This window comes from Dermacentor albipictus, chromosome 2, assembly GCF_038994185.2.
Source record: "Dermacentor albipictus isolate Rhodes 1998 colony chromosome 2, USDA_Dalb.pri_finalv2, whole genome shotgun sequence".
NCBI classification, from domain to species: domain Eukaryota; kingdom Metazoa; phylum Arthropoda; class Arachnida; order Ixodida; family Ixodidae; genus Dermacentor; species Dermacentor albipictus.
The window spans coordinates 13,488,576-13,500,680 of NC_091822.1; the positions used below are offsets into that span (position 1 = coordinate 13,488,576).

The window sequence follows — 12,105 nt, forward strand, 5'->3', positions numbered from 1 at the left end:
GTTTGTGTTTTCTTTTAGAGCGCATATTTTAGGCGCGTCTCCTGCGGCGAGTGTCGGTGTCGTCAGCTCCGGCGTAACGGAGTGAACGAGCGCAGCGAAAGATGGAAAAAAGTGAAGAGATACGAGAGGCGAGGAGGGTGACCGGAGGAAAGCGGAGAGAAGGGTGCACCGTCGCCATGAAGCCTGTTTCACATGATGCGATTTGAGTCGCACCGGAAGTGCGATTTCCGTCGTTTGCGATGAAAATCGCAGTCGCAGTGCCGACCCCCCGATTTTCGGCTGCGACCAACCGGTTGGTCGCACTGTCACACCGTCGCACCGATCGCTGCAATTTTCCGTCGATTTTCCGTCGAATGGAGCTGTTTCGCCGGTTTGTTTTGGAAAATGGCGTCTCGCACGACCAGTGCAATGCGCGGAGACGTGGATCGTCGAATTGAGTACGTACGCGAAGGGAGAATAAAAAACTTGTGCCGCAGATTGAATTCTCCGATTTCTATGCGTTTGTTGACATGCTACACAGCAAATGAAGTGCATTTTCACGTTTGCTTCGTACGTCTTTGCGAGTTGTCAGTGCTAGGAGGTGTTCGATCCCCAGCAGACGACGAGGTCGTCACAATGTTCTTTTGTTGAGTAGCATGCAAAAGTCGCGCTTACGAGCAGCTTGAATTATTTCAACCTCGGCAAGGGCAAATGACAAGACAGCAAAGTACCCGAAGTTTCAACGTTGCACTGAACGCGGTACCATTCAGTTGCATTATCTTGTCGGTTTTCAAGCATGAATTTCCCGATGCATCTTGAAAGCTTATCTTTCCTCTTATTAAATGTGACAGAGCAAAAGTGTAGGCTATCGTAATGAGTTTGCTACGATAGCATTAAATCCGTGGCTTGAATAAAATATTACATGCACGTTAAGTTGCAACTCCAGAGAAATTCTCCAGAGGAGAGGTGCACGCACCTCTACTCTGGAGAATCGTTTTTTTCTTGCACAGAAACCAATAAACATTGACTATGTTGCGGACTTTGTATCCTTACTGCATCTGTATAAACACTTGCTCTGCGAGGTAACTAACCGTACAGCTAGTAGATTAAGTGAACTGCTTGCTATAGTGGCACAGTGACAACGTACCCTCCGGCACAATCGTGTAGAACTCGTGCAACAATGCGAAAAGCAGGCAAACGGCCTGTTCTTGTGGGGATAAAACAGCATAAAACGACACGCTGAAGAAAAGTAAATTAAAACTGCGCAGTGAAGTCGGCCAGTACAAGCAGTTCTTCCACGTTCACAGCTGATCAAGTGTGCAGAAACATTCATGCTTTACATGTTTCTAGTAAGCTTATAATAGGTTTGTGATCACATATATATGTGTGTAAACCAACATAACGATATCCGCTGCGAATACTATCTTTATAAGTAATGAAATACCATGCTACTTGCAAGAACATATACCAAGGATTTTAGAACAAATTTCTGCATTTCAACTATACACAATATGTGGTTTATTCAATAAAAGACCACAAACTGGGCTTTTTTGCAATGACAAACTTATTCCAAACTTTACTTACATACAGGCAAGAAAAAAATTATAGACAGAAATATTGCTTTTCAATTTGTTCACCTGCCACTGTGGCTATAGCATTCTGCTGCTAACACAAGGCGAGGGGTTGACTTGCCAGCCATGGAAGTTGCATTTCGATGGGAGCCATACGTGAAAAAAAAAGCTCTTGCACTTAGATTTAGTTCATCATCTTTTATTGAACCCTTCCACTTCAAAATACTATTGCATAGGGGGGCATGCTTATGCAAAATTTAACACCAATAGAAAAGCAATAGAAAGCAAAGGGCAGAATTGTAAAACAACCATCTTTCGTGATAATTCGAGTGTGTAAATATTCATTGCATCAATATGTATTGTTCAACAGCACTGCACAAATAGGCATGATCAGGTATAGCAAGTACTCTGTCAGGAAGCTGGTTCCACAGATGTATAAATGTCAAGGCATGAATGCTCATACTACGTCGCACACATGGTACAAAGAAAACCTTTTTCAAGAGTTGTCCCTTCTGGCAGATATGAGTGGGCCATAAGCAGCAGAAACATTATTGCAGGACATTGTGTAATACCACTTATGAAAGAATGAAGAGAGTGAAGAGGGTTTTAACAGCAGTACCTCATGCTGCTCTAATAAGAGGAAGGATGAGCAAAAACATTTCTGGTAGAGCACTTAAACAGTAACTTTCTGAAAGACAGGAAATTCCAGGTGAGAGTTGGAGGTACATTTGGCCCACACACACAAACACCGGCATACTACAAGAAACACTACAGCCTATGGTGTATTACAGTCTATGGGAAAGCTATCTTATACAGAAATCAAGAATGATGCAACAAGCCCTCGACAACACTGCAGACTTTCTTGGCCAGTCTGGCCTCTCGGTTTCTAATAAGCACGCTCATATCGACGTCGGTAAGAAAAGAAAAACTAGAATCAAGAACTGCCCCAGGTTGCACATTGTGATCCACATAGCTGGACAAATATGCCCGCAAGCCAACATCCACAAATCCTCAGCTAGTGTAAGCCCATGACGGCAGAGCCAGCACGTGGGTGAAACAATTATGCAATGCCTGGACGCACCTTCCACACCTGGTGAAAAGAATAATCTCGAAATAATGGGGGTGGACAAGTGGATACTATAGAAAATCGCAGATGCTGTGCTTGTGTCCAAGGTATGGTAGGGTATGAATTACCAGCAGCACATCAAGACAACTCATCGAAAACAGGCATCGGATAGTAATAACAGGTCTTTCCTACTTTACCATGCTTGAAGACCTCTATGAGAAAGAGCTAACGAACAAGCACCTAGACAGAGTAGAGTTGCAGCCTGCAGCACAAATTCTTTGTCTCAAGAGCTCAGAACCTCGTCCCAAGATACTATGCCAGCTAGCATATGAGATGCAAAGACGACTACCCCTCCCTTCACAAACACAACCTCGGGAGTACCTGAACTTGAAACATAACAGGCCCATACCATGAAATATAGGTGCAAAGAATTAGGCCAGGAGACTATATGCAACTGCCAAACGCACAGAGGAGGTTGCTAATCATCAAGATGCAAGCAAACATAAGGCACATATAGTACACTGATCTGGCAATAGCAGTGTAACAGTAATGTGACACTACATAAAACTAAACCACATATAAGTGAGTACCATTCCAGGTCATCCTACACCTGGAAAAGCTGAAAGGGAAGCAATCAAAGCAGCACTTGTAGTGCAGATTACACCCTGCGCAACACCCTGCATGGATTCACCAGAAACTGTCTGGACCTGCACATCATACAAGATTGTCAGGAAAATCAGGAGATTGACACGCGTCTTGCAAGCACATGGCCAGAAATTAAATTACAGGATACATAGCCATGCATATATTCCAGGACACAAGCGGGCTTATAAGCCCGATATAATAACTGAAAACTAGATGAGTTTGTGTGTATTCATTTTTAACTAAAGCGCAACAGATAGACAACAGACAAGAATGAAGCGCTCTGTGTGTTCACTTCGTTCCTCTCCATCCTATTTCTGTTGCACTATAGTTAATGAATTCATAAGGCTGCACAGGATAAGAATGATACCTCTGCCCAAGGGCCCGATCTCACATCCAAATCCACGCGTGTGCACACACACACGCACACGCACACACACACACACACACACATACACACACACACACACACACACACACACACACACACACACACACAAATGTTGCAAGAGTGCATAGCATGAAACAGTATCAACAGGATGACACTAGATATGGATGAGGACTAACTTTCAAGTGAGGTTCATTTGTAAAATGTGGCGAGTTATATGAGTTACCAGAAAGAAAGGATGATGAGCAAAACGAGAACAAGGTGAAAGAAGGAGCCAACGTTTCGACAAGTGTACTTGTCTTCTTCAAGGTCCACTTGTGGAAACGTTGGCTCCTGCTTTCACCTTCTGATGTTGCTCATTGTCTTGAATTTCCATCTCCCGCCTTCCCCGAGTTTTCCCCAGAAAAAGAAAGACATCTTTGAAGGATAGATAAAAATTGGTGCTTGATGCAGCCAAACATAAATAAAAACGCTGCAGAAAGAAAATAGAGAAAAATTCCAAGTGCAGGAAAAAAAATCATTACAATTGCCAATCCTGCATGCCAGCACCTTTCAAGAAACACTGTTGTTATTCCAGTAGACAAACTGACAGCTTGCTTATGCAAGCACATTCTTGCAGTTCCATGCCATTGGGAAAAAAATGAGTTTCCCGGAAGGTAGCCACATGCACACTTGGTGATCACAATGTTTTTTTTCCCTGGACTTGTATATCTTATATGCATTTTCTCCCTTTCCCGCTTTTATGTTTGGTTTCATCAAGCACTAGTCTTTATCAGGTTTTATTGCTGTACTACTTTCTGGTAACCTTTATAGATCACTGCATTTTCACAATAAACCTTTTAATTAGAAGTTAGCGTACCCTGTTCTTACTGCTTCACACTATACATTCTTGCTACATTGGCCAAATAAGAGATTTTACAAGGTACACAGAAGCATCATAAGGGCTATTAAAGTGACTTGTTGAAGACAAAAAAAAATGAATAGCCTGGCTGCAAATGGCACCAGAGAACACATAGGAAGAACAAGAAAACCGAGATGATCTAACAACCAAAACATTAATGTACACACTGAGTAAATGCTCGCTGACAATAGACTGAACATACACAAAAAGGAGAAGCGAAAATTCATGTGTGCTTCCTGACAGGAAATGCACCCATTTCTAATGGAGGCTATGCTGACAAGATTAACCCAGCATTTTTAGATCTACAGCTTCCGTAATTTCGCTAGGCAGCCGATCTGCACAGAATGCTAGCTTCTTCCTCTACAATGCACGCTCAGATGTGGCGAGTGCATTGTAGAGGAAGCTAGCATTCTGTGGAGATCGGCTGCCTAGCGAAATTACGGAAGCTGTAGATGCAAAGACACTGGGAGAATCTTGTGTCAGCATGGCCTCTGTTACACTTTCAGAGATGGATGCGTTTCTTGTTGGCATCTGTATGGACACACATCAGATCTTGCTTCTGCTTTTTGTGTAAATTCGATTTATTGCCTGTCGACCAGCATTTACTGGGCATGTTCAATAAACTTTCACTTGTTAATGCACCTCATAATTGTCTTGGTCTCTAGCAGAAAGGTGTTCATTCTTTTTACAGTGAAGCTGTATATGCCTATGCGAAACACTCATGGTCCGATCACAAAAACCCTAGTGTGGGGGTGTGAGCCATTGTTTAAGGGGGTTTATTATTAATAACATTAATAATACAAGAATAATATTTATTTCCAGAAAACAGGCTAACCGTGAGATAAGTGCGAGGCTGAGCAGAAAGCTGAAAAATTCTACGGCAAGTGCGCCTGCCGCAGGCCTACGATCCTGCATTATGAATAGCGCGTATTGACATGGTCTTCTCGTTAGAAGTTCCGAGTATACTGCCAGCGCGAGACACAGAACAACAAAGTGGACGAGAAGCGTGTCTTTTAGAATGACATGTTACAACGTACAGGTTTCTACAAAAGTGACGGTAACTGCTCGAAACATACGTCACATGCGTCGTCTGGGAGGTCTGTCGGCGGCGGTGGTGGCTGCTGCTGCCTCCCACGCGCTGGCCCTCGCGATTTCCAGGATAGCGAAGCCGCCGCATCGCACTTCGCTCCGTTTGCAACGTGCGCAACGGAACAGATTTATCCGTGCCAGCCAATATATTGCAAGATGAAGACGTGTATACAGCTACGCTTAAGTTTCGCATTAAGCAGTATGGTAATCGCCGGCCATTTTTTTTTCTGGCGACTATGTTATATCGTTGTGGACCAAATTAAAAGGCATATAGGCTGTTTTTTCATGCACTCATAAAAAATGAAATTATGTTCATGTTGGCGCCTTACACTAACGCCAATTATCTCGCAGAAAGTGCAGAACTTCCTGATGCGGTGTGCGGAGCGCCAGCAGCCAGGCAGCTCTAACCCACTCGTGTTCCTCATGATGGCCTGCTCTGACGCCAAGTACCTGGACGGGGTAAGGTCAGCGAAAGTTCTAGCACAGCGATATCTGTAGTGCGCAGGGATCTTGTGAGCTAGGGCACCCTGGACCGAATATTAAACGGGTTGGACACATCCATGCCCATACATGCGTGACTTTTGCAGGAAAAACGAGAACTTATCGGTTGAGACGAAGCCGGACGCTTGATTGGTTAACGTGGAAGCAAAACCAATTCCTATACCCATGCATATGCGCCGGCCATAGGATAGGGCGGGGGGGCTCCGCGACCCGAGCATTTCCGGAGTTTTCCAGGGGGGGAAGAAGCTGAACCCCCTCCCCCCCACCCAGGGCGTTAAAGAAGCCCTGCCCACACACAGACACCTAAAGCGACATGACTAGAGCATTGTCACCCACATCATTCGAGGTTTGTTTTGACTTCCGTAGACCTTTTCACTTGAAATTTTACTGGGGATAATAGCTATCTGCATCATTGTTGGCGCGGACGCGCACAGGTTTGACTTACTTTATACTTTCGCTTTATTTCTGCAAATCCAGACAATAGGACGACACGCAAATTACAAGCATAGGGGCGGCTGCCTCATCCGTACTTTCTCACTTCAAAATTGTTTCTAATGTCCATTGTAAATAACATGCACATGTACAATATTTAAATGTGCACAAAGGACAAACTTTATTATATTATTACGGAAGGATGAAAGAAGAGAGAGAGGAAGAACAAGAGCGGCGAGACGCTAGTTGCTGCGTGTTGTTACTAGACAGCCATTTTATCCCCATTGACTCTGCTTGTATGGAAACTGTAAATACAGTTTTATACTCCCAACATCCCCGTAACATATCGGTGGGATGTGCGGTGAACCACGGTAGGAAACGGAGCTCTGCAGTGGACGTCGCGTCACCATCCTCACCATTAATGACGGTGAGCTCTCGGGATCAACATTGTTGCTGCCTCCAACGTCACCATCGCCCGCTACATCGCTATCCCCTTCAGTTGTGGTTGTGTAACTCAAGGATCCCGGAATTTTCTGCGGGACTGAGGGTGCCGACGTTGAAGAGTAGGTGCCTATGTACGAATGTGTGAGTGGAATCAACAGATGGGACTCTACGCTTATGCTAGCTAACCTGTTGTTCTACCTAAGAGGCACGCCAAAGGTGTGGTTCGAAAACCACGAAGAGGAGCTGACCAGCTGGGACCAATGCAAAGAGAAGTTAAGAGAGCTGTTTGGCAAACCGGCCGGCCATAAGATTGCTGCAAAGCAGGAACTGTCCTCTCGTGCCCAATTCCCGACATAATCCTATGTTTCGTATATGCAGCACCTGATGGCGCTTTGTCGTAAAGCCGATAACGACATGGCAGAAGCTGATAAGGTAGGGCATGTGCTCAAGGGAATTGCTGACGACGCCTTTAATCTGCTCATGTACAAAAGCTGCTCTACAACTTTTGCTCAACTTTTGCTCAGCTGCTCAACAACCCATTCACCAGACTTCCCAATACTGCCGCAACGTCGACGTGTGAAGATCCTCCACACTGGAGTTTCCATCCCTAATAAATGTTATAAATTATTAGAAAAGTTATTTTTTCATGAGTCGATAGCATTGTTTACTGGAAAGAGAAGCAATACTGAGACACGTATCATTCACGTGCATTTCACATGCCGTTTATAAAAGACTGCCGAAGGGGTCATTCAAATCTGTAGAAGAAGAACAAAACTTTATTCGTAGAAAGAACTTCGTTGCCCCTAAAACGGGGTAACACCGTGTGGTCGGGCCCCTATTCCAAGGCACCGCTGGCCCTCGCCATCCTTTCTGCCCTGCGGACGAGCCTGAGCTGATCCCCAAGGGCGGAGCTGGATAGCAATGCCTCCCACCTCGCTCTCGTGTTATTATCTTGTTCTTCTGTGTGAGCTGTGCACTCCCATGTGATGTGGTAGAGCGTTGGTGTGCTCCCACACCACGGGCATATGTCCTTGTATGCTGTTGGGTAGTATATATGTAGTTTATGTAGGTTTATGTATGTGTCTGTTTGGAGCCTGCGTAACGTCGCTGAGTCCATGGCTGAAAGGTTCCTATGCGGGGCAGGGTAGAGCCTTCTGATTTCCCTGTAGTGTTGCAAGATCGCTTTAGAACTTGGATCGATGGGTGTCGGGTCCTCCACCATGTTGCCATGGGCAGCTCGGCAATTAGTAAAACCTCGAGCCACCTCATCTGCATGGATGTTCCCAGTAACACCCTCGTGTCCCGGGGCCCATGTTATCGTTTGGGTATACCTGACGTCAAGGTCTCTGTTGATTTCGGTAAGTATCCGGCGTGCCCTCGCCCTGATCTGTCCCCTCTGATAGTTTCTACATGCGGCCTGAGAATCTGTGACTATTGTTAGTGGAGCATTGCGCTCTATGCCTTCTCGCATAGCTAAGGCGATGGCTATCTCTTCGGCTTCTAAAATGGTTGCTCGGGGAACCGAAGCACAGGCCGTGATTTTCCCTTTACGGTTTACGACAACTGCCACCATGTTCTTTGCGTTGACCCGATATGGTGAAGCATCCGTGAATCGTGCAGTGTCCAAGTATTTTGTTATTTTGTCTATGTATTCTGCTCGAGCTTTTCTCCTTCCTGCGTGTAATGTCGGATCCATGTTTTGTGGTATTGGTGATACCCCATACAAATCTCTAATCTGGCAGGGTAGACCTTTGGCGTTTTGGTGTATTTGTATGCATCCTCCAAGGCCGACTCTTAGAAGAAGAGCTCTGCCGACTGTCGTTTGCGCCAATCGACTCCTCTGCGCTATGAGTTGGGCCTCAGCCAGCTCATGAAATGTATTGTGGAGGCCGAGGGCTAGAAGCTTCTCATTTGAAGTGTTGCGTGGCAACCTCAGGGCTGTCTTATATGCCATCCTTATTATTATATCAGCCTTTTCTTCTTCCTCCCTGTTCATGATATGGTAAGGAAGGGAGTACATTAGTCTGCTGATGACCAGGCTTTTCACCAGTCTGAGGGTGTCTTGTTCCCCCATTCCTGTCCGATTATGAGCCACACGGGCTATCATCCGGTTAATTTGTTGCGTTGTTTTTCTGATCGTGTTTAAAGTGTGTAAACATCTGGCATTAGATTGCAGCCACATCCCCAACACTCTTACTATTGACCTCTCAGGAATAATTTTCCCATCCAGCTTGATCTCGAGTTTGAGTCTCGGGTCAGTTCTTTGTTTTTTTTTTTGTTTTTGTGAGGCGAATGAGTTCTGACTTCTCCGCAGAGCACTGGAGTCCTCTTTGTTGCGTATAGTTTTCTATTATATTGGCTGCCCACTGGAGCTTTTCCTCCTTCTCTCCCAAGTTGCCCTTGGTTATCCATATCGTTATATCATCCGCGTATAGGGAATGGTGGACGTCGGGGATTTCTTGGAGTTTTTTAGCTAGTCCAATCATGGCTATGTTGAAGAGTGTAGGCGAAATCACCGCACCCTGTGGCGTTCCTTTGTTGGGAGGATGGATGACTTCAGATTCATCGTTTCCTACTTTTATAACTGCTGTTCTCTGGTTGAGGAAGCTTCGGATGTACTGGTACATCCTTTGACCGCAGCTGGTCTCTGCAAGTCCATCCAGTATCCCTTTGTGACTTACGTTGTCGAAGGCCCCTTTTATGTCGACAGCCATGACAATGTGTTCTCTGGCCTTGGGGACGTTCGTTAAGACTTCCTCCTTTAAAAGCAGGAGTATGTCCTGTGTTGACAGATGTGGTCTGAAGCCAAACATGGTATCAGGCCTTAAGTTGTTTTCTTCAAGATGACGTTGGAGTCTAGTGTTTACTAATCTTTCGAACACCTTTCCTAGACATGATGTAAGAGAGATGGGCCTAAGGTTGTCTAAAGTAAATTTCTTCCCTGGTTTTGGAATCATGATTATCACAGCGTGTTTCCATTGCTGTGGTATCGTTCCTTTGACACAATGATCATTTATAAAGTTCGTAAGGGCTGTTATGGCTTCATCATTCATGTTTCTAATCATCGCATTTGATATTTGGTCTGCCCCTGCCGCTGTGTTCCGTTTTGTACTGGCGATTGCTGCTTTAACTTCTGCTACTGTGAAGAGTTCATCCATTTCTGGGTTTGGGTGTCCGATGTAATCAGCTTGGTATGGGGGTATCGGGGCTTTGTTACCGAAGCATTTTCTATGGACTGCCTGTAGGAGTTCTTCTTTTGTGCCTGGGTACGAGTGTAGCAATCTCTCCAAGTTCTTTTGTCCTTCGCGTCTGGTTTTGAGCGGGTCAATCATTCCTCTGAGGATGTTCCACGTTTTTGCCGTCCCTAGGGTTCCATTAAGTGATCCGCAGAAGCGTTCCCAGTTGGCTGTTGTAAGTTGATTAGCATATTCCTCGGCCTTCTGGGTTATTTCTTTGATTTTCATTTTGAGTTTGCGGTTGCATTTCTGTCGCTTCCATCTTTTGGTCAGGCTTCGCCTTGCATCCCACAGATGCAATAGGTGAGGGTCCACTTCAGGTGTTTTGTCTGTCCTGGTGATGGTTTTGGTATGTTTCTGCTTTATATTTCGTATGTATTCGCACCAATTATCTAAATCATTTATGTCCGTGATATGTTCTTTAAGTGATTCTCTGTGCGCCCGCCATTCTGTTATTTTAGCTGTACCTATTTGTTTGCGGATTTGAGCTGTGCGGATTGTGGTGCTTATAATGCAATGGTCACTGCCTAGATTTTCGAGGGTGTTGCACCACTCCGCATTTGGACAATTTTTGGTTATTGTTAAGTCCGGACTTGTGTCTGCGGAGATACTATTCCCTGTTCTTGTTGGCACTGCAGGGTCTGTTAGAAGTGTCATGCCGAGCGCTTCTATTTGTCCCATGATATTTTTGCCTTTATTGTTCTGGGTTGGATACCCCCAGCTTGAGTGCCTGGCATTAAAATCCCCAACTATCACTAGAGGTCTCCCCTTCGCCATTTTTGCGGCCTCTTGAAATAGTTTGTCGAACGTTGCTCTTTTTTGACTCGGCGGGCTGTAGACATTAATTATGAAGGCACTCTTTCCTCTGGTGCCTTTATATGTGATTTCTGTTATTATATGCGGAATGTCCGTTCCTTCTATGGATTTGTGACATATTGCCGTTACTTTCTTGTCCACCAATGTTGCGACCTTCCAGTTTTCACCTTCGGTATTGAAGGTTTCGTATCCCTGTAATTTTGGGTTTGTTCCGGCTTCTTGCAATGCAATGATAGCTGGTGATCTCTTTTGTGCCATCACCAGCTGCGACAGTTGTCCCATTTTACGCCGGAACCCGTGGCAGTTCCACTGCCATATTTCGCACTCTTCGGAAGCGTGCTTTTGATGTTTAGGCATTGTGTGTCGCCTGGGTCATGGCCGACAAGCCTGGCCTGTTGTATACTTTCTCTGCCTTTTCTCTTATGCTGCTGCCTGTGGCATGTTTTCTCAGTGCTTTCGTAAATTCTATTTCTTGTGCCTGGATTTTCTTGTCCAGAGCTTCTAGTTTTCGATCTACCTGAATCATCACCTGCTCTACGATTGTGGGTATAACTTCTTTTATGGCTTCTTTCAATATCGACAAGGTAATTACGGTGTCGCCTTCTAAATTCGGTAGTTTTTGTCCCTTCTGTCCTGTCTGGACTGGTTTAGGTTCTCGTTGTAGTTGCTGCATTTGTTGCTTTTTCAATTGCCTATTTTCTCTTTCTAGGTCTCCTATTCGCACTCGCATTAGCTCTAGTTCGCGTTCTAGGCGTGTGAGTTGTGTTGTTTGGTGTGGGGGTTGGGAGGCGATTGCTGCCCAGCTCACCTTGTTTTTGCCTTCTTTGTTCACAGTCTTCTTGCTTTTCTGCTGTTGTTTTGTTGTTTGGCCCCTCTCTTGGCCACTGTCCCTGGAGTTGGAGCGGCCTCGGGAGCTGGACCTGGATCGGGAACTGGATCGGGACCTGGAACGGGCCCCATCTGGTGATGCAGAGTCCTCACGGTCCGTGCTGAACCAGCTTCTCTTGAGGATTCCGTTGGCTTGTGGTCGGCGTAGACGT

General features: G+C 45.3%; 1 protein-coding gene across 1 annotated transcript in view; it reads left to right on the top strand.

The window, feature by feature from the left end:
* LOC135910887 (uncharacterized) overlaps positions 1-12,105 on the top strand; it is a 292,350-nt gene that overhangs the window by 157,347 nt on the left and 122,898 nt on the right. Inside the window, exon 4 of the mRNA XM_070532771.1 lies at positions 5,988-6,095. Coding sequence (XP_070388872.1) covers positions 5,988-6,095 — 108 coding nt within the window. The remainder of the gene's footprint in view (positions 1-5,987; positions 6,096-12,105) is intronic.